This window comes from Pipistrellus kuhlii, unplaced genomic scaffold (genome assembly GCF_014108245.1).
Source record: "Pipistrellus kuhlii isolate mPipKuh1 unplaced genomic scaffold, mPipKuh1.p scaffold_m20_p_24, whole genome shotgun sequence".
NCBI classification, from domain to species: Eukaryota; Metazoa; Chordata; class Mammalia; order Chiroptera; family Vespertilionidae; genus Pipistrellus; species Pipistrellus kuhlii.
Window position 1 is genome coordinate 2,191,992 of NW_023425523.1, and position 25,233 is coordinate 2,217,224.

Sequence of the window (25,233 nt, forward strand, 5' to 3'; positions counted from 1 at the left end):
GATGGAGTCCTCCCACGTCACGGCGGCAGCGGCTGCAGAGACAGCCGGGGGCGGCCGGCGTCTCCGGTCACAGGCCCGCTGCGCTGCCCGGCCGCGATCGGAAGCACCCGGCGTCACACACAGGCAATGAGGGCTTCCTTAGGCATCCATGGCGTCCTCAGGTGGACATCTGCCACCCAGGGACCAGCGAGCTTCCGGGCGCCAATGTCTGTGCTGTGTGAGCGGCACACACATGTGACCCTTACACGCCACACCACAGGTGTGCATTCTGCACTGAAGATCGAGTCTTCCACACCGCTGACAGCGCTGTGTCACACAGCTCATCGCAACTCTGAGCACGGGAGTTATACCGTAGGCAATACTCTGATACACCTGGGCAACGGCCCATTCTAACTACACTTCTGAAGGACTGATACTTCTCTACAGTCTACTTAAGATATTCCTTTTTTAATCATATATATATATGTGATTAATTTAATTATATATATATATTAATTATTATATATAAATTAATTTAATATATATTAATTTAAGAGAGGAAGGGAGAGGGAGAGAGAGAAACACCAATGATGAGAGAGAATCATTGATCGGTTGCCTCCTGCACAACCTCCCCCACCACCTCCCTGAGGATTGAGCTCGAAACCCTGGGCATGTGCCCTTGACTGGAATCGAACCTGGGACCCTCCAATCCACAGGCCGACGCTCTATCCATTGAGCCAAACTAGCTAGGGCTACTTAAGATATTCTTTTTTTTTTTTAATATATTTTATTTATTTTTTACAGAGAGGAGGAGAGAGGGATAGAGAGCTAGAAATGTCGATGAGAGAGAAACATCGACCAGCTGCCTCTTGCACACCCCCCACCGGGGATGTGCCCGCAAGCAATGTACATGCCCTTGACCGGAATCGAACCTGGGACCTTTCAGTCTCTCACCGGTTTCGGCTACCTAAGATATTCTTAATCAAACACATGGACAGTAGGTTCTGAACTTTGCTATTGTAAGAAAATTCTCACTCGTGTGCTGGCAGGTACGCAATCCACTGGGAACGTTAGTTAGGTTGCACTGACACCTACTGGTGAGCCCGAAAAACTGTTACCAAGGGCAACGAATCAAATATCCCGTTACCTATTCATTCCTGATACAGGTGGTCTGGGAGCCTGCACACCTCTCCCGGATCTCCATCCCCGCCAGGGGCAGCCGGCGGGGCCAGGAAGTAAAACGCTAGTGCCTAGTCCTTAATTGGAGTCCAAATACCCAGGCTAGTCCTGCCCACCATTTCATCATCCTGAGGATCTGCCCTGCCCCAAACCTCCACCCTGGGCCCATAGCGCCCCCTAGTGACCACACCGTGCCCGAGCACCCAGACCTGCATCCGGGTCCCACACGTTCACGGTGGGGCCGAGTAGGCACACCCGGGCCCAGGCGGCAAACCTGGAACACATGGTTGTACCAGGGGACGGGATCTCTATGCGAAACCCCGAACTATTCCACAACCCGCCCCGGAGGCTCAGACTTTCCTCCGGGTCCGTACTGGCCTCACAGGACCCAGCCCTCCACCTGGGCTCACACCTGCATCCGGGACCCAGACTATCAGGGCGGGGCCGAGAAGATTATCCCGGGGCCCAGGCCTCAAACACAGAATCCCGTCTTGAATCCTGGGTGTTCTTCTCAATTTGTAACTCAGACACCATTTCCACAACCCGGATGTCCAGGAGAGGTACCAGACCGCCCCCAGGGGCTCAGACCCCCTCCCTGCCACAAAGCCCCGCCCAGGACCCAGACCTCCGTCCGGGGCTCAGACCTACCTCCTTATTATAGACAGTTATGTGGAGGACCAGGAGGCCATTCCGGGAACCACACTGGAAGCCAGTGCCTCTTCCTTAACTGGAGTCCAAATATCCAGGCTAGTCCTGGCCAGCATTTCATCATCCCGGGGTCCTGCCCTTGCCCCAACCCTCCCACCTGGGCACATAGCGCCCCCTAGTGACCGCACCGTGCCTGAGCACCCAGACCTACATCCGGGTCAATAACCTTCATGGCGAGGCCCAGAAGGCCAACAGCAGGACCCATCCTGGAAGCCAGTGCCTGTTCCTTTATTGGAGTCTAAATATCCATGCTAGTCCTGACCACCATTTCATCCTCCCGCCATCCTGCCCTTGGCTCAGGTTCTCATTTCTCCCTAAACTGCTGTCATTAATCTCAAGTCTTCACCTTGAAACATCCTGAGGCCTTAACTTGACCATTCTAAAAACAGAAATCTAACCATCTCACCCCCTACTCAGAGCTTGTCTGTGGCTTTGTATGACATGTAGCTCAGAGGCTAACTTCCTTATCATGTCACTCAATATAAGTCCCTGCTGTCATAATGACGTGCTCTTGAAAAGGTGTTATCCGTTAGGATAACTCGTCCTGTCAAGGGTCAGCTTCCCTGAGACACAACTTTGGGCCTGGGAGGGGGGGGGGGGGAAGCTATACTCAAAATCCAAATCTGTTATGCCAAGCAGGCAACCTTCTATCCCTAATATGTGTGTGCCAAAACTGTAGTATGAAAGAGCAATAGATTTATATGTTATAACAGGTGTTCTGTTCCCAGATTGCATAGAATCTGTAAATGTATTTTGTCATAGGGACCTAAAATTCAGCCATATCTTTGAAATATAATATTATTGTTCCTCATTCAGCCTAGAGATTTGTTGAATGCCTACTACGAACTAGGCACCACTGCTACATTTCGGTTTTGCCTTTATATTAGAACTGATGATAGGTGTAGAACAATACGCGTTTGATTAAAGCTAAAGATTTTCCTCTCTCTGCATACCCAACGACTTTCATCTCTGCCTCTGTTTCACTCTTTGAAACGTAAGCTCATTACCAGACTCGGCACTTTCACTTCTCTGCCTTGTACTCATTTTTCATAAGTAAAATCCACTTTGGATACTCAAACAAAATATCCAAAGACACAGATGTAGGCAAAGATGGCACCATGGTAGACAGTGATTTGTCGACAGATACAGTACAGCAGTGGCCAACCCTTAATCTAGCACTTACTCTGAGCCAGGCCCTATTCTGGGCACCGACCCATATTAACCTGTTCGTCTCCACAGCTCTCCCAGGTCTTTATACTCCTCTCTCCACGTGGCAGATGAGGAAACTGGGGCCTGAAGATAGCTTTGTGCTTTTGCTGATGGACTGAGAGCTGTGCCCTAGCCCCTTCCTGGCTCACCTCCTTCTCTGCTGCACCTGGTTCTGTCCACAGCTCCTGGTTCCCAGGAGGCCCAGTTTTCTCCTCCGGGTGCCACCTGCACGTCCTGCCCGGTCTGCCTGGGCTGCCCCCGCCCTCTGCTCAGACTCACGCTTCCAGGCCGGAGCAGGGCCCCGATCCTCAGCCAAACCTTCCCTGCGGTCCGGAGACTCCTCACCCTGCGGTAGTGATCTGCCTACAGGTCTGCCTCCACCGGACGGGGAGCTGCGGGCCGCTGTGTCCGCAGCGGAGGCCCGGGCTTATCACGGGCATTAATTAAAGTTCTGCTGGATTCGCGCAGAGGCGCCTGCAGTTCACACCTTCCCGTCGCCCCCTCGCTGTCTGGCACCGCAGACCGCAGGCACTTAGTCAGCCAGGGAGGGAGCCTGCTTTCCCCACCAGCAGCCTCACTTCACGAACCAAAACAAACCTCCCCCTTAGCTGCCATCTCCGCACACAGCTACTCCCCAGGGTGGGCCCGTCCCCACGCCCCCTCCGCAGGCCGGCTGGGCGGGCGGGGAGCGCCATCCGGGCGGACAGCGCCTCCCGCGCCTCCCTCCCCGACTCCTCGCCTATTAAGGTCCGTCCCCGGGAAGAAGGGGGCGGGGTTAAGAGTCCCCGCAGCCCGGGGGCCCGGGACGCGCCCTGCCAGCGGCGTCAGGGCGGCCTCGGGTCCCACTGGTCTCCCTCCCCGGGGCCACCCCCTGGGTTTCCATAGCGCCCGTCTCCGCGCGGAGCGCCCAGGAAGGGGTCTGGTCCCCAGGGGGCGCTCCTTCCCGGCGGATGCTCAGATAACGGGAGGGTAGGGGCGGCCCCCGCTCCGGGGAGAGCCGGGGAGGAGCCCTCCTGGCCGCAAGGCGCCCCGGCCCTGGCCAGCCCACAGCTGGGCTCCTCCGGGGCCCTCTGGCGCCCCCTGCAGGGCTCCCGCCCCGCCCTGTCCCCGCAGGCCCCGCCCCCATAGGCCCGCCCCGCCCTCAGGCCACGCCCCCGCTGAGGCCACGCCCCTGGCCGTTTAGCCACGCCCCCTCCCGGCTCCGCGGCTCCGCTGCTCGGGGCTGCTCCGCTGCTCGGGGCTGCACCGCCGGACCGCTCCGCCGCCGGCCAGCATGGGGCGCCTCCGCGGCGGCCTGCGCTGCATCAAGTACCTGCTGCTCGGCTTCAACCTGCTCTTCTGGGTGAGGGGGCCGCGGGCGGCGGGGGCCGGGCGGGGGCGCGGGGCCGGGTCCCCGGAGGACGGGTCGCTGCGGGCGTCCGGACCGGCCCCGGGGCGGGGAGGGAGGGCGGGATGGAGGAGGGCGGCGCGCCAAGAGCACCGGTGAGGAGGGGACCCCGGGCTCTTCCCCGGAGGAGCCGCTCCGCCGGCGTCCCTCCCCCGCTGAGCACCCGGGTGCGGGCTCGCTCGCCCGCCCTCCCCACCTCCCGGGGCCCCTCCAGCCGCCGCACCCCCTGATCGCGCCCTCCCCCGGGGCTGGGCCTGGCCGGGGCGCTGGGGGACCCTGCACCGGGGGCGGGGGGGCTGCCGGGGTGGTACCCCGTCTGCGTGCGTGGACCCACCACCTGGCCGCGGTGGTTTTGTGCAGGAAGCTGGGGCAGGAGAGAAGAGGGTTCGGGAAAGGGGGAGGTGGTCCGTTTCCTGAGCATCAGGGAGGGTCCGGTGGAGGAGAGGAGGCGGCGATGCTCCCCCGGGAAGGGGCCCGGCGGGAGGGGGGCCGCGGCGTCCCCCCAGCCCCCACCCGCAGCCTCTGCTCCATACCATCTCCCAGGGATGATCTCATTCAACTTTGCATGGAATGAACAGTGTGCCCGCGGTTCCCGGTCCCCGGAGGGCCAGGGCCGTGACCCGACCAGGGCGAGGCCATCCCTCCGCCCCTGGGTGCCCCCTCCCAGGCGCCAGGGGCTGGGGGACAGGGGCGGGACACGGCCTGCTCCGCACACCCCTCCCGGCTCCCTGCGGAGAGTGTCAGCCAGGGTGGCTGCTCAGGGGGACCCGGACGGCAAACAGGGGTCTCTCTTTGGGTGAAGAAGCGCTCAGAGCCGGAGGGAGCGCGGGGCCTGGGTGCCCTGAGACCACCGGGCGGGGAGGTGGCGGTGGTGCTGACTCTGGGGAGGGTGTCTTCCCGTGCCCGCAGCTGATCAATGATTGAGTGATGGGCCCTGCTGGTGTCTGCCAGCCATTAGCCCAGAAGCAGGGGGACCAGCTGCTCAGGCTCTCCGAGGCCAGCCAGCACCTCCATCGGGGGAAGGGGGAAGGAGGCCACTGGAGACAGCCCCTGAGTGTTAGAGAGACACCTGGGCGGTATTTCTACAGGCCTTTCTGCTGTGCTTTTGAATAGTCTGGCTCCGTGGTGTGCAAACGGCGGCACGCGAGCCACATGCGGCTCTCTGGCCCCTGGAGTGTGGCTCTTCCACAGAACACCACGACGGCCTGGGCGAGTCTATGTGGAAGAAGTGGCGTTAGAAGAAGTTTAAAAATGTGGCTCTCCAAAGGAATGTCCATCGTGGTGCAGGTGATAGTTGGCTCCGTGGACTCACGGGTTTGCCGACCGCCGGTCTGGCCTAACGTCCACAGCTGTCTGTGAGGAATGTCACGCTCCCACCGCTCGCAAACCCGAGGGGAGCTGCGTGAGCCTGAGGAAGGATTCCTGGGCTGGGTCTGGCGCCTGTTCCGTGCTCGATGTTGTGCCAGCCTTGCCAGGGGTAAGAGGAAGCATTCCTGAATTTTCCCAGTGTGTCTGGGGCAGTACTGTGCTCGTGGCGTCATGACTACCCTTCATCCTCACACGGCCCGTACGTGGGCACTCGTATTGTCCCCATTTTCGCAGGTGAGGGGACAGGCTCAGAGGGGTCAGCGTGCCCGAGGCCACTCAGACCCAGCCTCCTGGCTGCTCGGCCCAGCGGTACATCCCACTCTCAACCTGTGGTCTCCCTGCCTGGTTCCTGCCCCAGCACCAGCAGCATCTCCTGGGAACTTGTTGGAAATGCACATTCTCAGCCCGGTCCGGGCCTGCTGATCAGACCCTCTGGGGGAGGGACTCAGTCAGCTCTTTTAGCACGCCCTCCGGTCGTCCTGATTCACACTCAAGTTCGAGAGCCACTCGGTTAAATAATTCTTAAACAAGCATTATAAAGATAATTTACACATGTATACATAGATATGTAACGTATCTAAGATAATAAAAGCAGCCGAAACCGGTTTGGCTCAACGGATAGAGCGTCGGCTCGGAGACTGAAGGGTTCGATTCCGGTCAAGGGCATGTACCTTGGTTGCGGGCACATCCCCAGTAAGGGGTGTGCAAGAGGCAGCTGATCGATGGCTCTCTCTCATCGATGTTTCTAACTCTCTATCTCTCTCCCTTCCTCTCTGTCCAAAATCAATAAAATGTATTAAAATAAATAAATAAATAAATAAATAAAAATAAAAGTGTAATATGCTAATCAGGCCAGATGTCCTTCCAGACGTCCTTATGGACAACCTTCAGGCCGCAGTCAGGGCTTCGAGGGAGGCCCGGGGCCGGGGCCGGAGGCAGCTGGTGCCGGCAGCCGGCGGAAGGAAGGCCTGCTCTTGCACGGATTTCGTGCACCGGCCTCTAGTGAACATATATAATTTATAAACATAGAACACTGTTCTCTAAGCAGCCAATCTAGTGGAGGACATGAGACCGATGTCTATAGAACAAGGGACAAAACGGACAGAATAAAGTCAAGTGAGTGACGTCCCAGTCCTGGCCGGAGAGGCAGTGAGGAGGGGAAGTAGGAAGACGGAGACACCTGGGTGCCTGGTGGGTCAGATGCCCCTCAAGGAGGAGATCAGCACAGGGTCTCAGCCATAGTGAGAGTCAGGACAGTCCTTCTGGAGAAGGGAGATGTCTCAGCTGAACCAGAGGGCTGGAGGGATGGAGGGGGGCAGGGAGGGGGGGACACGGCCTGCCGGCTGAGGAGCAGAGCGAGGGAGGGTGTGACCACCATCTGGTGAAGGGATCAGGCTCATGCCGAGACCCCGGCAGGGTGTGCCGGAGCGATGACTGCTGACTTCCAGCCGTTCCCCCGTCTGTACAGTTAGGGGAGCAGGGTTGCCGAGAGGCCGGAAGGGAATCAGGGAGCGTATCTGAGCTCGCCTCCCCGGGAGCCTGGCGCAAAGCGAGTGCTCACACGCTGTGACTGCGGAGTGCCTGGGCGTAGAGGCCTCGTAAACGCTGGCTCTCCCCTCACCCCTCAGTGTGGGGGAGGGTGTATGTTTGCCAGGTGACTGCAGTCGTCTCCGCTTTAGGATAACCAGGCGTTACCTTCAGTCTGTACTGCGGGCTTTCCCACTGGAGCTGAGAGCACGCTGAGAGCGGGGATTTCCCCCCTTCAGTTCACGGCTGCATCTCCGTGGCCAGAAAAGGCCCAGCACACAGGAGGCACTCAGTCACCGTCTGCAGCAGGAACACACGAACGCCAGGGTAGAGAGCTTGGTGCAGGCGGACTTTGCTATTTGCACGGGTAATCGATTCTCGGCTTTACCTGGAGGACCGAGGCCTCTCTTCCTGCTGATTACCTACTGGTTTGCCCTTTGCTCGCACAGACTGAGCCCAGGAGGGGCACAGGGGGCCTTCCTGTCCCCTAATTCCATGGGGGGTGGGGGGGAGACTGAGGTCCTGGAACAGCAGCTGCCACAGGCAGCCTTCCCACACCCTGGGCAGCCTCCTGCGTCTATGCTTGCACAACCAAAGGGAAAGGGGCGAACTGAAACAGGTACCTGATGATTTAGGGCCATGGTCGGCAAACTCATTCGTCCACAGAGCCAAATATCAACAGCGCAAAGATTGAAATGTCTTTGGAGAGCCACATTTTTTAAACTTAAACTTCTTCTAACGCCACTTCTTCAACATAGACTCGCCTGGGCCATGGTGTTTTGTGGAAGAGCCACACTCAAGGGGCCAAAGAACCACAAGTGGCTCTGGAGCCGCAGTTTGCCGACCACTGGTTTAGGGAAAGTGAGGGTCTGGGATAAGCTATCTAGATGCCTCCCTCCACTGTGGCTGAGGGAACCCGATTCTGAGAAGTCCCTCCCCAGGTTCTGAGGTTGCTTTTCCTGGCGGGAGGGGCTGGGGGGGTGCGGAGGGCGGGGGGTGGGGGCAGTGTTCCCGGAAGGAGCGGCTTCAGCGGGGACTCAGGTCCTGCGTACACACTCTCGGATGCTGGGCGCCCGCCCTTCGGAGGCAGAAGGTCCCCAGTGACAGCGCCCCCTTCCTGCCGGGAACTCCCCGGGGGCGCGGAGGCCTGGGCGGGGTACCCGGGCCTTACGGGTCTGCAGTTTAACAGACCGTTTGGCACCTCCTCGGGCAGGTTGGTTGAAGTCATCTTAGACAGTGCTCCTGATTTTCCTTTATTTTTAATATATTTTGTTGATTTTTTACAGGGAGGAAGAGAGAGGGACAGAGAGTTAGAAACATCGATGAGAGAGGAACATCGATCAGCTGCCTCTTGCACACCCCCTAGTGGGGATGTGCCCGCAACCAAGGTGCATGCCCCCGACCGTAATCGAACCCGGGACCCTTCAGTCCACAGGCCGACGGCTCTATCCACTGAGCCAAACCAGCTTCGGCTGCTCCTGATTTCATAAGCATTCAATTTGAGCTTGCCAGGCTGGCATCACCGTTGGATTAAATAATAATAATAAGAAGAAGAAAAGCCCAGCCATGAACCCCACTGAATTGATTTCTGTTATCATGGTTGGCGTCTAACCTTAAAGAAACCCTGTCTAGTCCTGTTGGGTCTAAATCCGGATGCTGTAATCACACTGCACAGCGTAGCTCCATGCCCTGCGCCGAAATCGCCTTTATTTTCTTCCTCCGTTGCTTAGCAACCTAAGTAACACACCCAGTCCGGCCAGCCGCACACGGCGGTGCAGAGAGGAACCTGGGCTGTTTATTCCTCCGTTTGTTGTGCGCTGGGCGCTTTCCTAGCATTGTGCGTCCGCTGCCCGGGTTACCCGCCGGCAGGAAGCGGGGCCGCTCGCTGTGAGAGGCAGATGCCATATATGGCCCGTCTGAGGCCGCCCTGTCCTCCCCGCCGGGACCGATGCCGCTCCGGGTTTCGCTCGGCGATGCCTGGCAGGTGCCGTCTGTGGAGACGGTGTCACGTGGCCGGGGAGTGGAAAATGTTTGAACCGACGGCAGCTGACAGAGGTCGCCTCCTCCGCTTCCCCAAACCTCTTTCAAACCGTCACCTCAGCCCCCCGGCCTGCTGAGACAGGCCGCTGTAAAGAAACACCCGAAGGGAGTATTCTTTGGGGCCCACCGAGAAGCTAGACCACCCAGGAGGCCGATAGGAATTCCCTGGGCCTTGTTGCAGGATGGTCTTTATTTCCGGTTTCTGTCAGGATGGGAAGAGAGTAGCCGTGGCCCAGCCGCCCCTCATGTGGACGGGAAGACCCCGTGTTGGGAGGGCGGGGACTCACTGACGGCCTGGTCTGCAGAGGCCAGAGCTCCAGGTCCAGCCATCTGGTAGACCCGGGCAGGTCTCGGCAGCCTGGCAATTCCTAGCCAGGACTTCAGAGCCCGGGAGGTGGTCACTGGCAGCACGTTGCCTGGAGTTGTTCCTGGCTATACCGTTTACTAACCAGGGGAGCTTGGTTAGTAAGTTGTTGAGCCTCTTTGGGCCTCAGTTTTCTCACCCATAAAATGGGCGTGATCAAGTACCGACATCATTCCGTGGTCTTTGTGCAGATAAAAATGAGTAAATATATTTAAAGTAGCAAGTATGGTACCTAGGCATAACAAAGACTCAATAACACATTAGTGCTCGTCACATTTAAACACTAGAAGCACGAGTGGGAAAGTACAAGCCCTTGGTTTGATAACACCCCTCAGGAGACTGTGGTAAAGAATCAAGAAAACCACGTCTGCAGAAAATCACCTAGAAAATTGCTCCACACACTGAGGGCGCTCAAGGCTGGCTCCTCCCGCTGCGGTAACAGAGTGAGGACAGTGAGTCTGAGAGGACATGGACCCACTGGAACCGCTGGTGTCCATGGGACGGGGAGCCGAGCGTGGGCTCCGGTGGGACGGACATTATCCCCCAGCGGGCACTGCGGTCAGGTAGCTCCCGGGATCTGCCGGGGGTCAGACACTGGATCCTGAGATCCAGTTCCCTCACTGACCTCAGTGCCCCATCACCGCAGTGGTCTGAGGGGGGTGTCGCTGCTGTTCCTCCTCGCAGCTAAGATCATGTGATTCTCCTGAGGCCGCACACGCTTTCTCGGGAGACGGGGTGTGCTTTTAAAAACTCCTCTCCAGCGTCCCTTCCGAAGATTCGTTCCCGAAACGCGGGTGCTAAGGGGTGCACAAAGCACGCCAGACCAGTGTGAGGCCGAGGGAAAGCACGATGGCAGCTGAGAAAGGGTGCGTAGCAAGAGACAATTTCAGGGACACGTTGGAAGGAGAAGAGTTGCTGTTATGTTCGTGTACGTTGTGGGCTGGGGGCTTTACATGTTGTATAGTTAATCCTCCCAGGGACCCTCAGCTGTCACCCCAGTTTACATGTGACAAGTCAGGGAGACTGGCTCGGGGACTCGGACCCAGCCAGTCAGGCCGGGCTTCTGCGTGTGGCCCAGGCGCGGTGGGGTCCCGCTCCCAGCCGCAGGGAGGGGAGGGGAGCGCGGAGCCTCGATGAGCACGCCGGTCCAGACCCGCACTGCCCCATAGGCTGGCTCTGCTCCCGATCACCGAGGCCGGCAGGTTTATCTGCAGGAAAAGGAATCTAACATTCAGCTCCTAAACCACACACAGCCACATTCCGAGCGCTCCGTAGCCGTGGGCGGGGAGTGGCTGCAGTCCTGGGCAGCGCGGAGAGGGCACCTGTGTCTGTATCGTTGGAGGAAGGTCTGCCGGATAGCTCCAGCCTACATAGAGTTGTTCTTCCATAAATTACTTTTCCTGTCTTTCTTCTCCTGGGTCTTATAAACACTTCAGGCCCTGGCACAGCGGGCGGTTTGGGGGCTTGGGGAGTCCCGTGTGGTGTGGGAAGAGGGCAGAGCGAGCCTAGAATCCGCAGGGGAAGGCGGCGGGCCGGTTGCTGGACTCCTGGGACTGGAGTCTCGTCCCTGGAGTCGGCTCACGTTTCGGTGTGAGTGTAACATGAGCAAGCCTCCCCTCATCATAACCCCAAGTGCCAGGCCTCCCCGCTCTGCGTCTGCGACTGAAACTCATTCACTCTCGTGGGGGGCGATCTTCTTACCTTCCCTTTGCCGTCGAGGCGGCGGAGGGGGAGAGAGGGGCAGAGACTGGCCCAGGATCAAAAACAGTGAACGGCAGAGCCCGGTGGGAACCAGGAGGACGCAGAGCCCCGTGCTCATCCCTCCGGCTGCTGCACGCCGCAGCTCGGTGCACACGCGTGTGCTTGTGAAGATGCTGTGTGAGGGCGTCGCATTCGGTGTGACCGCGCAGAAGCAGCAGACTTTCTAGACGGCCAGTTGGCCAATGTCCCAGAGAGCGGGCCGAGCCCTCCCCTGCCGTCAGAGTGGCAGCGGAGACAGGCAGCGGGTGAACCGGAGAGTCGGGGGGTGACGGGCCCGCTGCGGGCGGGGGCAGGGGCAGGGCCCTCGGAGCCTTCACTCACCCAGGAAGCCCCGGGCCCCCGTGCGTCCGCCGGTCTGTCCAGGCCCCTGTAACTGGCCCGGCCCTCCCGCCTTCATGCCCACAGTGGTTTCTGGGAAAGTTGCTGTTAAGAAAAATCTCTCTGGAACACCACACTAGACTTCCGTGATTTCCACTGGATTCCATCCACGCTAACGTTTAATAACTCAGGTGCGGGGGCTTGTCCGAGTCTAACCTGGGTTCTGCTGAGACACTGCATTCTCGGCGTCGGGACCAGGTGAGGTAGAGCTGGGGACGGGACCCCAAAGAGCCTCACGTGGCTCTCGAGCTGCAGAATGCCGACCGCTGGTTTACGCGGTTACCTTCCCTGTCAGACGGAGTCCTGTCCTCTCCATCAGCTTCCCAACGCCTAGCGCGCCCACCCGCCCGGGACCACTAGCAGACAGCGGGAGGGAGTGAGAGGAGGCGCTCCCCGGGGACAGGAGAAGGAGGGGGACCCCAGGCGGTGCCTCCGGCTCCTCATTGGTTCTGACATTGGGGGGGCGGCCTGAGCCTGGCGGGAGAGGAGGTGTGGGTGGGCCTGGGAATCTGATCTGGGAAGGTTAAACTAGGGTTCCAGGGGCCGCAGGCTCCAGCACGGCACCCGTGAACCTCCTCCTCCAGGCCGGGGCCACGGAGCGATGGCTCCATGGCAGTGGACTTGTCACTGTTCCTGGCTGGATTAGACTCGGCGTGATTTTTGAAAATATATATTTTATTGATTTTTTTACAGAGAAAAAGATCAGGGATAGAGAGTCAGAAACGTCGATGAGAGAGAAACGTCGACCAGCTGCCTCCTGCACACCCCCCACCAGGGATGTGCCCGCAACCAAGGCACACGCCCTTGACCGGAATCGAACCCGGGACCCTTCAGTCCGCAGGCCGACGCTCTACCCACTGAGCCACACCGGTTTCGGCGATTTTTTTCCAGGCAGTTTCTATTGATAGTAGAGCTGCCCCAGCCCAGCGAGCACGGTCACTCCAGACCTGCCAGGAGCGGGTCTGAGAGGCCCTTTGGGCCACACGGCCTGGCGGGCCTCCCGTGTCCCCGCGGGCGGGGTTCCCTCCACGGTGACGACATTGGCGAAGCCGCAGTTTCCGTGACTCAGGAGGAAACCCGTGTGGTTTGGGCCTGGGGGCGTGGATGGGCAGAGAGCAGATATTTTCTCCTTGTCCCGCGGCTTTAAATTGCAACCTCTCTTCTCGTTTTCCATTCTGCACCCAGCACAGCCGCCCGCGCGGACCAACGCCTTCCAGCCGGGCCGTCCAGACCGTAACCTAGAGCCGCGGAGAGGCTGCGCTGTGGCCGCGGGGGGGCCCCGGCCGGCCTCCCCCGCCGCGTCTGCCGGTGGCTGCGGCCTGGCCGGCGCCTCTGTCAACAGCTCTCACCGGCCTTTGGAGACTCCCCACCCGGTGGCCAGGGGGGCGGGGCCGGGCCTCGGGGCTCTGCTGGCACATCCGCCCGCGGCCTGGGTGCTCCCAGGCGAGGCTTCCCAAGGGCCCCTCTCTCCCTCCCTCTCTCTCTCTCCCTCCCCCTCCCTCTCTCCCTCCCTCTCCCTCCCTCTCCCCCCCTCTCCCTCCCTCTGCCCCCCTCTCTCTCTCTCTCTCTTTCTCTCTCTCCTCTCTCTCTCTCTCCCTCTCTCTCTCTCCTCCTCTCTCTCTCCCCCCCTCTCTCTCCCCCTCTCTCCCTCTCTCTGTCCTCTCTCCCTCTCTCTCCCTCTCTCTCCCCCCTGAAACAGCAATGACCTGGAAGCTAGTTTTCTAAAACTGAAGCACGGCCTAGGGAAGCCCTCCCCGCTCCGTCCTGATGGAACAAGCTACCACATTACACTTCTAAAAGCCACAGCTTTTGGACGCTTGGGAGCGTTCTAGGTGCTTAGGGCAGAAGACTTGGGAAAGACAGCGAAAGGTCCCACCCTTCAAAGATAAACGTTGTTCATGTTTTAGCGTGATTTCTTTCCATATTCTCCCATGCGGTGTCACCCTTTTGACAAATAAAAATAAAGTCCCCCCAAGCTGGTGGAGCCCAGCGCCTGGGCCGACCCTCCCACCCTCCAGTTAGCGCCCCTGCAGCCTGGAAACTCTGACTCCAGCTGGTCCGGCCGCGGGCTCCTCCTCGCTGAGGTCAGCCACTAGGAGGACCGGCCACGGGGAGCGGGCCAGGAGGGACAGGGCGGGCCTGGAGGGACAGGGCGGGCCTGGAGGGACAGGGCGGGCCGGGAGGGACAGGGCGGGCCGGGAGGGACAGGGCGGGAAGGGAGGGACAGGGAGGGACAGGGCGGGAAGGGAGGGACAGGGCGGGCCGGGAGGGACAGGGGGAGCCAGGTGGGACAGAGCGGGCCTGGAGGGACAGGGCGGGCCGGGAGGGACAGGGCGGGAAGGGAGGATCCTCAGATGACACCCAGCAGCTGGCCCCAAGTGGTGGTGCCAGGCTTACACACAGCCCCAGATGGAAGGGCCCCGCGGACAAAGGGCCTGCCGGCCCCTGACTTGGATATTACTTTTCCTTGTTAAACCTCGGCCTCGCCGAAACTGGTGTGGCTCAGTGGATAGAGCGTCGGCCTGCGGACTGAAAGGTCCCAGGTTCGATTCCGGTCAGGGGCATGTACCTTGGTTGCGGGCACATCCCCAGTAGGGGGTGTGCAGGACGCAGCTGATCGATGACTCTCTCTCATCGATGTTTCTAACTCTCTATCCCTCTCCCTTATCCCTCTCTGTAAAAAAATCAATAAAATATTAAAAAAAAAAAAAAAAAAAACCCTCAGCCTCGCTGACCACGTCCTCCTGCTTCCCCGGGGGGTGGGGGGCAGCCTCTCCCCTCTCCTGGGTGAGAGGCCGGGGCAGCCCAACGCCAACGGGCAGGGCTGGCAGGATGAGGGGCCGCTTTCACACCTCGGCCCCCTTGCCCCTCACCCCTGCCTCCTGGGGCCTGGAGTCCCGAAGGTGCCAGGAACGGCTGTGGAGGGACCGGTCCGATGGGATTGCGGACGGTGTGCTGGGCAGAGGGGTGCATTGGGGCGGGCATTGGGGGCTGAAAGGACCCCAGCTCCGGGGGGGCCTCAGGAGGCCCTGCCAGCCGCCAGCGGCCGCTCAGCCTCTCCATGAGCCGCCCGGCGCACAGACCCTGCTTTTTCAGAAGATTATGTTTTCCTTCCTCACTTTCCATGGAAACTCAAAATAGCAACCAAAAAAAAAAGTGACCGGAGGCCCCAGGGGAGGGGTCCGGGGCCTCTGAGTCAGCCCTGTCCCCGGGCACCGGGCACTGGGCACCGCGGGGAGGGGCAGGTGTGGCGGTGTGTGTGCTTCCAGACGAGAGAACGGCTTCCCCGGGTCCGAGTCCATCCTGCCCTCGGTGACTGGCATCTGTGTCTGGGGTTGGTCAGGAGGGGCCGAGTGCCCTAAGGGACGGGGGGCGAGGGGCAGGGCTCCAGGGCCTTCAGGGGCCCGGACTGGAAAGTTCCCGCTGAGCTGCTCCGGGCTGCCCGGGCGGGGTGTGCCCATGGCCCAGGGCGGCCTGCAGAATGGGGGCAAGTCCAGCCCCAGCGCCACCTCAGGGCCCCGGCTCTGAGCGCCTCATGGCACCTCCTGTGGGAGACGGGAAGGACGAGGCCCCCGGCCCCCAACCCCTGGGCTGCTGCTGCTCCTGTGCGCGCCCTTCCCTCACCTTATTTTTAAAATATTTTATTGATTTTTTTACAGAGAGGAAGGGAGGAGAGAAAATTAGAAACATCGATGAGAGAGAAACATCGATCAGCTGCCTCCTGCACACCCCCCACTGGGGATGTGCCTGCAACCAAGGTACATGCCCTTGACTGGAATCGAACCCGGGACCCTTCAGTCTGCAGGCCGACGCTCTATCCACTGAGCCACACCGGTCAGGGCTCCTTCACTTTATTTATAAAGCCGGGGCTTGCCCGGGGTGGGAGTGGTTTGGGGTGGGGAGTCAATTGGGGGAAAAGGAGACTTAAGTAAAACTTTATACTATTAAAAATAAAAATAAAACAATATGGCAAAACCGGTTTGGCTCAGTGGATAGAGTGTCCGCAGTCTCAGATTCGATTCCGGTCAAGGGCATGTACATTGGTTGCGGGCACATTCCCCAGTAGGGGGTGTGCAGGAGGCAGCTGGTCAATGTTTCTCTCTCATCGATGTTTCTAACTCTCTGTCCCTCTCCCTTTCTGTAAAAAATCAATAAAATATGTTTAAAAAAAATAAAATTAAAAAATTAAAGCTCCCTGCTTGCCTTCCAGCTGGCGGGGTCGGCCGTCATCGCCTTCGGACTGTGGTTTCGGTTCGGGGGCTCCATGAAGGACCTGCCGTCGGGGGACAAGTCCCCGGAGCACTTGTACGTGGGTGAGTGACTGTCCCCCCTGAGCGGTGGCCGGGGCAGCCCCCGGGCCCAGGCAGCCGCCCGCCTCCGGGAGGGGGAGGGACGGGGCAGAGGAGGGGGAGGCCCTGCCCTGAGGCCGGGCCTGCGGGGGCAGCAGGGCCAGGAGGGGCCCTCCTCGCAGGGTTCGCCCGCTGCTTCCCAACACCCAGGGGGACCTGGGGGTCCGGCCCAGGATGTAACTGCAGTTCATTCCCAGAGATTCCAAACGCCCCGCAGCCCCAGGGGGCGTGGGCGCCCACCGTCCCTCCCTCCTTGGCCGTCTGCGAGGTCAGAGCTCTGCTCTGTGGGCTTATGTTCGAAACGGCCCACGAGGAAAACAATTCAAAACGAAGAGGCAGCTGTGGACAGGGTTTGGGGTGCTGTGTCGGTCCCTCTGTGTCTGGGGATGCAGAATGGGGGGGGGGGAGGCGGGGGGAGGAAAGAGGAGGGGAGGGGAGAGAGGGAGGCTCAGTGGGGTGTGGAGGGCCGGGGCGTGGCGGGAGGGGAGATTGCAGATGTGGGGGACGGACGGAGGAAGGACAGAGGGCTGAGTGTCCGGTCAGTGAATCTGGTGGGGAGGAGAAGACTAATCGGGGGAGGTCTGACCTCACTGCCATGTTCGAGATTCTTCGGGCAGCAATGGAATGAGAGTCACATGACAGAAAAGAACGAGCTGGATTGAGTAGAGAGAGAGGAGGAGGTAGAAAGTGATGGAAGGAGGCTTGAGGTGGTGAGCACACAACACAATATACAGGTGACGTGTTACAGGATTGTATACTTGAAACCTATGACGTTTATTAACCAGTGCCACCCCAATAAATTCAATAAGAGGAAAGAAAAAGATTGTTGATACAGTCAGACATAGGGCATAACCCATGATGGTTGCAGTAGGAATTGTGAAGAAAGAAACAGAAAACAATAAACAATATCAAACATGACTAAGCACTATTGAACAACTGGAGGCCCGGTGCAGCCATTCATGCCCTGGGTCTCGCCGTCCAGGACTGAGGGGTCCTTAATGCTGCCGCCATGAGCCCGGCTTCTGGCTGGGTGGCGCCCCCCTGTGGGAGCGCACTGACCCCCCGGAGGCAGCTCCTGTGCCGAGCATCTGCCCCCTGGTGGTCAGGGGGCGTCATAGTGACAGTCTCTCCACCGTTTGGTGGAGTTGCATATTAGCCTTTTATTACATAGGACGTTTTTATCAAGCATCATTGTATTCAGGACAGAAGGAATCAAAACAACAAATGATCCCAGTCATAGAGAGAAGGCCCGGAGTCAGTCACGGTTTTTAGTTGGGAACCTGGGTTCCAGGACTAAGGTGACCAGATCGTCCAGGTGTTGGCGGGGCAGTCCTGATTTCTAATTTTTCCTGTGTCCCGCAGTGTTTTTGAAAAGTCCCGATTTTTGGAAAGAATCTTTCCAATGTTTCCGAGCGGCCACGGAAGGCCACGTCCCGAGCCCCCTCTCCTCAGCGGCCTTGGGCCTTGAGCCCCTTCCCAGGCCGGACGCGGTGGCCAGCTGGTCCGGACGGGCTGTGGGCGGAAGCCGGGCCTCTCACCTGCCGGGAGCCGAGGCATCGCCCTCCCGGCCTCAGAGTCAGGAGGTTGGGAGTGAATTCTGGGCGGGGAGCAGCCGTCCACACTGCAGGGCCGGGATCCCTCGGGCTGTTCCTGGCGGCCGGGGCAGGAGGGGGTCTGCCCGTCCCCTCGGCAGCCGCACCTCCCCTCCCGGAGCCAGCCCGGAGCGGCTGCTGCGGTGGAGACACCTGCGGTCAGTGCCCGGCGCTCGGGGAGCTGGGTTACCGTGGCATCTGCCCAGCTGAGCACGGTCTGCTGGCCCAGGCCTGCCCCCGTTCCCGTGACACCAGGGGCCTTGTCCCCGCTTCACATACTGCTGCTGATGTGAATCCCCTGAGCAACCTGCATGTTCCTAGGAGTCATGACGTGTGTCCTCAGTAAATCATTCCAAACAGGAGCGATCCCCGCTCCTGCAGTGAAGGAGCAGGAAACCATGCGGGACGCCATGTGCAGAGCGTGAGGCCCCAGGGCTGCAGAAGAGCAGGCCGGCTCTGGAAACCCCTCCGTGTCACAGGGCCCTGCTCTGTTTTCCTTTCAGAGCCGGTGCCAGGACACCGCCCATTCAGCTCTTATCGCCCCGCTGCTGAGTGTTTGGGATGGGCCTGGCACGGCCAAGTGGCTCTTAGGGAAACGGGGCCTCCCAGCCTGAGTCCCTCTAGGCCAGAGGGAGGACACGGGGCCCAGCTCCCTGCCTCCGGGCGGGTGGCCGCCCCGCACAGGAGGAGAAATCCTTCCATCTTTGGGGGGAGCTTTTCTCCCTGGGATCCTCGGTCCTCCCTCCCGGGTGACGGAGAGAAGGCCCTCTCTGGGGATAAAGATCTGGAGGAGACTGGCTGCCGGGCCCCAGCCGAGCGCAGTGCCCCAGGAATGAGGACAGGGAGGGAGGCAGACCGCCTGCCGCCGGCCGCCTCTTCCCAAGGCCCTGAGAGCCCAGGCCCAGGTCTGGCAGCCGGCCCTGGTGCCCGTGTCCACCGGTGCCAGCGTGGAGAAAGGAGCTGGCACAAGTGGAGCTGGCGGCAGGAACGGCTGGAGTGACCTGGTCTTTCCTAGACCCTCTCCACTTCGTCTTTCAGGGAACTGGTGGGGGCGGGGGGCAGGGGAGCTCCTCAGCCTTCCAGATCCTGCCCCTGCCCCTCTGGCTGCTGTTAGACTGGGTCTGGGGCTGCCTCTCGGAGGGACAGACCCCTCAGGGCCCAGGATTCTCCCGGGGAGCAGGCCCTGCGGCCAGACTGAGTGCTGGAGCACGTGGAGTCACGTCTGAGTGGAGGACGCTCACAGGTGGGCTGCCTGGAGGGGTGCCCACCCAGCAGCAGCGGCAGGGGGGGGGGGGGGTTAGGGCGGCCGCTCCCTATGGAATCCGCCGGGAGCCTGGCCGGGCCTGGCTGGCTGGGCACCAGCGTTCCAGGCTGCCTGCTGAGGGCTGGCTGCCTTTGAGACTCTGACTCACTCCGGTCGGGTTTTGATGTGTGTTTTTTTTCACTCCTGGGTTCTCCGTTGTACCCAAGATTCCTGGAAGCTGCATCCAGAGCTGGGCCGTCGCTGACGTGGTGGAGACACTTTCTCCAACGCGCTTCACCCGAGAGAGCGGGCCCCTGTGGCCACGGGGCAGGTCACCAAGCCGAGGAACCGGAAGCCGGCGGGCAGCCCTGGGTCGCTGGCCCCCAGCTCCGTGCTTTTTCAGGAAAAACCACGAATAACCTAGAGCAGCCCTCCTCCCCCTTACTTTCCGCAAGAAAGAAGAAAAAGGCCCCCCTGCACTCACACATTGCAACATTAACGGACTTCCAGCCGGGAGTCCCCGTGCTGAGTTCCTGTTGGCAGAGGTTCGGGCGTGCCCTTCGGAGCCAGGCTGCCCCTCGCCGGCTGTGCCCCCGGAGGGCAGCCACTCCCTCCTCTGCCCCTCAGACCCTCCGCTGTGCAACATAAACACTTCACAGGCAGAGGGAGCGGTGACTTCCCAGGTTTCATACCCGACGTGTCATAAGCCCTGAACAAATATTTGCTCTGTTTTTACTGGGAGGAGGGCAGGCTGAGGAGAGAGCCAGCCTGCGGACGCATGAGAGAACAGGAGACGGAGGATGAAGGAGGGGTCAGACGGCAGGTGGTCAGCGCGGGAGAGTGGCTGACGTCACTGCTTGTCCTCCCAGGCTCTGGGCAGAGGCTGGATGACACGTTAGAACAGTGATCAATAGCTGATGGCTGCCGTTCCTGAGAGAGACCCCAAGACCTCGCCTTCCCCATGAACCGAGTCCCCATATTCCAGACACGCCTGCAATCGTGTGCGTCCAGGGCACGCCGGGAGAGAGGGAGGAGAGCTGCAGAGGCAGAGGAAAATATTTTTAGATGAATATCGTCCTTAGCCGGGTATGAGAACCATCTGCTGCCACAGGATGACCGTGCCGCCACCATCCAGGCCCTAAGGGGGCGGGAGGGGGGGCAGGGTAAGGCCAGGGGACGGACGCAGACGGGGCTCCGAGGAGGGCGCTGAGTCTCCTCTCTGTGATCACCGGAGAGAAGAATCTGGAACCTAAGACACCAGCGAGGGTGTGGCCAGGGCACTCCCAGCGGGCGGCAGGTCACCCGGGGATCAGGGCATCGCGGGGCCCAGCTGTGCCCAAACACCGCTTCCACGCGGCTTCTCCCTTCCCGAGCCCCGGAGCAGGCCCCGGGCAGGCTGGGGAGCTGGGAAGTAGGTCAGACAGTCACACAGGCGCTGGGGAGGGGGAGGCCCTGCAGCGACCATCTTGGAATTAGAAGGTGACGATGAACGTGTTCACTCACCAGCTGTTTCTGGAGCCAGATCAGAGGCGGAGAGGGTGGCCCAGGAGCCACGGGCCTGCTGACTGTTAACACCCAGAGCGGGAGCAGCAGTCGGCGGCCGCGCACCTGCCACGAGCTGAGTTTTCCTCTGCTCTCCCCTCCGCCCCAGCCGGCAGGCTCATGGGCGCTGGGCCGGGCCACATGGGGGTGTGCCGAGGAGAGGCCGCGGGCCTGGGCTGCTGGGGCCGCGTCGGGTGTTTTGCTGGGAGTCTGGGCCTCCCGCGGCCCACGGATGGGGTGTTGTGCAGACCAGCACGTTCTCTCCGGGAGCTCACGCTTTCAGAAGGCGAGGCCTCTGCCCGGGACCGAGCCGGCTCGTTCCCCGGGGGCAGCCCCGTCCTCCTCGGGCCCCGGGCTGGCTCCTGCCCTGGGCCTTTCCTCAGGGTCCGCGGCCACGTCCTCAGCCACTTGACCTTGGCAGAGCCAGCCCCTGAGGCGTCTTGGACATCTGCTGAGAGGTCTCTCCAGCCTGTGTCTCGGGCCGCGATGAGTGGGGCAGCGGCCAGTGCAGGACTTCAGGCCTGGTTTGCTCTCTCGATCTTCACCCCCAACCACGCTGCGGGGACTTCTGCCGTGTGCGAGGCGTGTTCTAGGTCAGAGGAGTGAGGGAAAGGCACACGTGAGAGCCTGCACGTGCACAGAATGGACGGGAGCAGGTGGGGTTAGAGCCAGCGAACCCCACGTGGCTGGGGTGTGAGGTGGATAAGGACGGGGAGGGGTGTGAGCAGGAAGCGGACACAATGGGGGGGGGGGGGTCCGCCCAGGAGACGTTCTGGGAGGAAACTGACTCGGCTTGTGGCTGCTGAAGCCGGTCTGGGGCGGGGGGGGGGGGGGGGGGGGGGGGGGGGGGGGGGCTCCCCAGGCCTGGTGTCTGCCCGGAGCCCTCCGGCTCCCCGGACCCCCAGGAGTAAAAGGGAAATGTCACACTCGCCTTACCTATGGGTGTTGTGAGTCCATGAAATGATGGAAACAAAAGAGCTCTGAAACTTCAATTTTTAAAAACAGTAAGGTGCTTAGGCAGTGGGACCAACTGTAGTATTACTGGCATTTAAATATGGAAGCATTTCTCATTATCAGGTCCATTCCCCACGCAGTCCCTCCTTGGGGGGGGGAGGAGGAGGAGGAGGAGGAGGAGGAGGAGGAGGAGGAGGAGGCAGCACAGCTCTGGGACCGCAGAGAGGGCTCCCACTTCCCCCCGAAAAGGGCGAGCGCAGTCCGTGCGGGCAGGGAGCTCCCGCTCCGTCCGCGCCCACAAACCGTCAGCACCCAAGGGGCCCGGGACCCCGCAGGCCGGGCGCAGGGTTTCCCCGTGGGTGTGGCCCCCGCTCCCCACCCTGGCTGCGAACGGGAGTGGTTCCAGGTGACTCATGTGAGCAAAATGCAAAAACATAGCAGCGGGTGATGGCCTTTTCTGAGCGAGTCCAGTGCCAGGCCTCGCATTGTGTTCTCACTTATCTCGGGATCAGGGAGGAAATAAGACAGACTTGGCTCCGTCTCTCTCAGAGCGAGGACCTCCCTGCCCTTCTCTCCCGGGGAGAAGGCCGTGCCTGCGGCCCCCACGGCAGTGGGGTTCCCGCAGCATCAGCTGCTGCAGAGGCGGGAGGGGGGTGGGGCACGAGGCCCTGTTTTATCCCAGCTCCATGGTCTCGGGCAAAGTGCTTAACCTTCTGCAGCCCAGTTCCTCTGTCTAAAAAAAATGGAGAAGATTAAATGAATAAATCTGTGCGAGGTGTGCAGAAAATGGCCTTAGTAAAGGTAGCGAGCGTGATCGGTGTTAACAGCAGCATCGTTGCTGTATCTGACCTCCCTCCTCAGCGGCTGTTCCTGTAACACAGCCTCCCCCAGGCGGCCACGGAGTTCCCCTCCAAAGTTCACAGTCCACACAGAACCTGCTGCCTTCTCGCTGTGTCCGCCCTCCGCTCCTTGTGCCCCGTCCTCTCCCCGCCTCCCCTCGGCCCTCGGCGGACGTGAGCAGCGAGGGGCTCCCGGGCGGGGTGGGCGGGGCCCCCCCTCTGGTACTGACTCCTGACGGCTTCTGACTCGACGTCATCCATGTCACACCCATGGCAGCGGCGCCCCCTCTCCGGGCGGATGGGGATGGGAGAGGAGGGGTGCCTGGCCCAGGAGGCCTGTGGGGGGATGGAGAGCCGGGCAGTGGAGATGGGCACGCCCAGCAGGTCCCTCCCCTCGGTAAGCTCGGCTCTCTTTGCTCCTGGGGGGCAGTAGGCACCTTCCTCTCAAGGTCCTTGTGCGGCTACAGCAGGTGAGTGAGGCCAGCCAGCTCCACCAGGGTCACCCGCTGCCTCGCTAACGGCAGCGCCCTGCCCGCAGCCCCCGAGCAGCGCAGCCAGGGTCAGCGCCCCCTCTCCCCACAGGGCTGTACGTGCTGGTGGGAGCCGGGGCGCTGATGATGGCCGTGGGCTTCTGCGGCTGCTGCGGGGCCTGGCGGGAGTCGCAGTGTGTGCTCGGATCGGTAAGTGGGCGCGGGGGGCGCAGGGGGGACCCATCTGCAGGGAGCCCCACGTCTGGCCTCCGAGCCAGCTCCTCCCCGGCCTCAGAGACCTTGGCAGTCACCCCGCGCCCCCGTCCGGTCCTTGTCGCTGCAGGAGAACAATATTATCTGCGTCCGGGACTCAGTGGAAAGTCTGGGGGAGGGGAAGTGAGGTCACCAGTGTACAGATGTTTGGGGAGGAAAGTGTCTGGTAATTAAAAGGGGCAATTATGATTGTTCTTAAAAAAAAAAACAACACTGTGTCATAGCGAGTGAGGCAGCAACAGGCTCCGAGAGCAGGGCAGGCTGTTACCTCCAGGAAAAGCATTGCCACAGAGAGCAAAGCCTTCCCAGACACCGCTCTGGTGGCTGGTTTTAACCAGCAGCCAGCGCCTTTTTACAAACGGAATAACTGCTGCGAACTGCCCTGCAGCAGGGCCGCGTGGCCTGAGAGAAGCGGGAGGAGAGAGGAGTCAGGCAGGAGGAGAGTGTTTCTGTTCCCCACACGGCGTCAGGCACGGCAGGCGGACCAGGCCGCCGGTCCCTGCTATTGCAGCCGTGATGTTTGCGAAGTAAAATGTCTAAGTCACTTCCTCGCCCTCCATCCTCTCTCTCTCCCCTGCCGGGCATCTCTCTGTCCTGTTCATCTCTGAGCTTAGTTCGATCAGAGCAGACCCAACAGACGGGACAGAAACACGCCCACCTCTCCTGCCACCTCCACAAAGAAGCTTCCAGACTGCAGTCTCAGGTCACACCTTCCCCCAAACCGGGCTCCACCGGTCCCTCTCTCCGCCTCTCCTGTTCTTACGGAACCTCTTTTGTCCACCAGGTGCTCACTGCACAGGTGGTGGGATTTCTGTATCGCTGTCTGACATTATCTGACTCAACTGTTATTGCTTTACTCATGTATCAGATCTTCTCCTTTCTCATGTGAGGTCCATGAGAGCAGCAGCAGGAGGATCTTAGTTATGTACCACTGCACACCCAGCACCAAGGACAGTGCCTGGCACAGAATAAATGCTCAATAAACAATTGCTCCATGAATGAATGAATGAATGAATGAATGAGTGACGATCGAATGAATGAACTACAAGGACACTAAGAGCAAATGCTTCCTGCTAGGTCAATTCAAAGTAATCATCTTGCCTAACAGTTTTCAAGGGCAACTAGAATGAAAGGAGCTAGACCCATTGAAAAGTCACTGAATGAGTGAGGTCCGTGTCTTCTCTCTGCAGTTCTTCACCTGCCTGCTGGTGATATTTGCCGCGGAAGTGACCACGGGCGTGTTTGCTTTCATAGGCAAGGATGTAGTAAGTACAGCCGACGCGCAGTGTTTTTTTCACTGTGGTTAGCGTGTTCTCGTTCTGGCAAAGGAAATGAGGACAGCGATACCCACCGCGATATTACAAAACCAGCTAATCCCCACAAAGGCCGCTTACACAGAACCGTTCAGCCTGGAAACATCGTTTGGGACTGAGCACACGGGCGTGCGGCACACGCGTGCCCACAGCTTTCTGGGGAGATAGTGCATGGCTTTCCTCAGGTTCATACAGGGGCCCGTGGGTTTTTTTTAAAGGATCGCTAGTATAAGGTCATCCTGTCTGAAACGGAATAGAGGTCCGGTTGCAGGCGTGAGGGAGAGGGTTTGGGGAGAATGTGCATTCTCGTCCCTGTAGCCTTAGGGCTCGGCCTAACGCTGACCTCTGGGAGCCCCTGAAGCCGGTTCTTTCAGATCTGTGCTCAGACAGTACGTGTCCGGAACAGGCCGTCGGGAGGACCCCCAGAGGAAGGGGCTTAGAACACACTGTGGGAAAGAGGAGTGAGACGGGGCAGGAGCAGGAATGGAATCTTACGTTTACTATATCTCACATCAGCGCACACGCTGTCATTACGGTGTTTGTGAAATTATTTTGGATTTTAAAAAATGGCAAACATGTATAGTAAGTAAACATCACCTTGTTTGGAATCTTCCTAAGGTAGCTGGATATGGTAGTAGGTAAAGGAATTGGTTTTATGATTTTTTTTTTGAAATTTCTGTGGATTTGGGATCCCAGGCTTTTATACTGGAAACATTGTTCTCTGCGTTGTATGTGATATTTGAATGCTGAACAGTTTT

The 25,233-nt window shown here is 59.9% G+C and overlaps 1 protein-coding gene across 1 annotated transcript in view; it reads left to right on the forward strand.

The window, feature by feature from the left end:
* Positions 1-4,277: 4,277 nt before the first annotated feature.
* The window catches only part of TSPAN2 (tetraspanin 2), a 29,170-nt gene continuing 8,214 nt past the window's right edge, over positions 4,278-25,233 (forward strand). The window contains exons 1-4 of the mRNA XM_036452691.2: positions 4,278-4,417; positions 16,111-16,213; positions 23,002-23,099; positions 24,353-24,427. Coding sequence (XP_036308584.1) covers positions 4,349-4,417; positions 16,111-16,213; positions 23,002-23,099; positions 24,353-24,427 — 345 coding nt within the window. The 5' untranslated portion in view covers positions 4,278-4,348. The remainder of the gene's footprint in view (positions 4,418-16,110; positions 16,214-23,001; positions 23,100-24,352; positions 24,428-25,233) is intronic.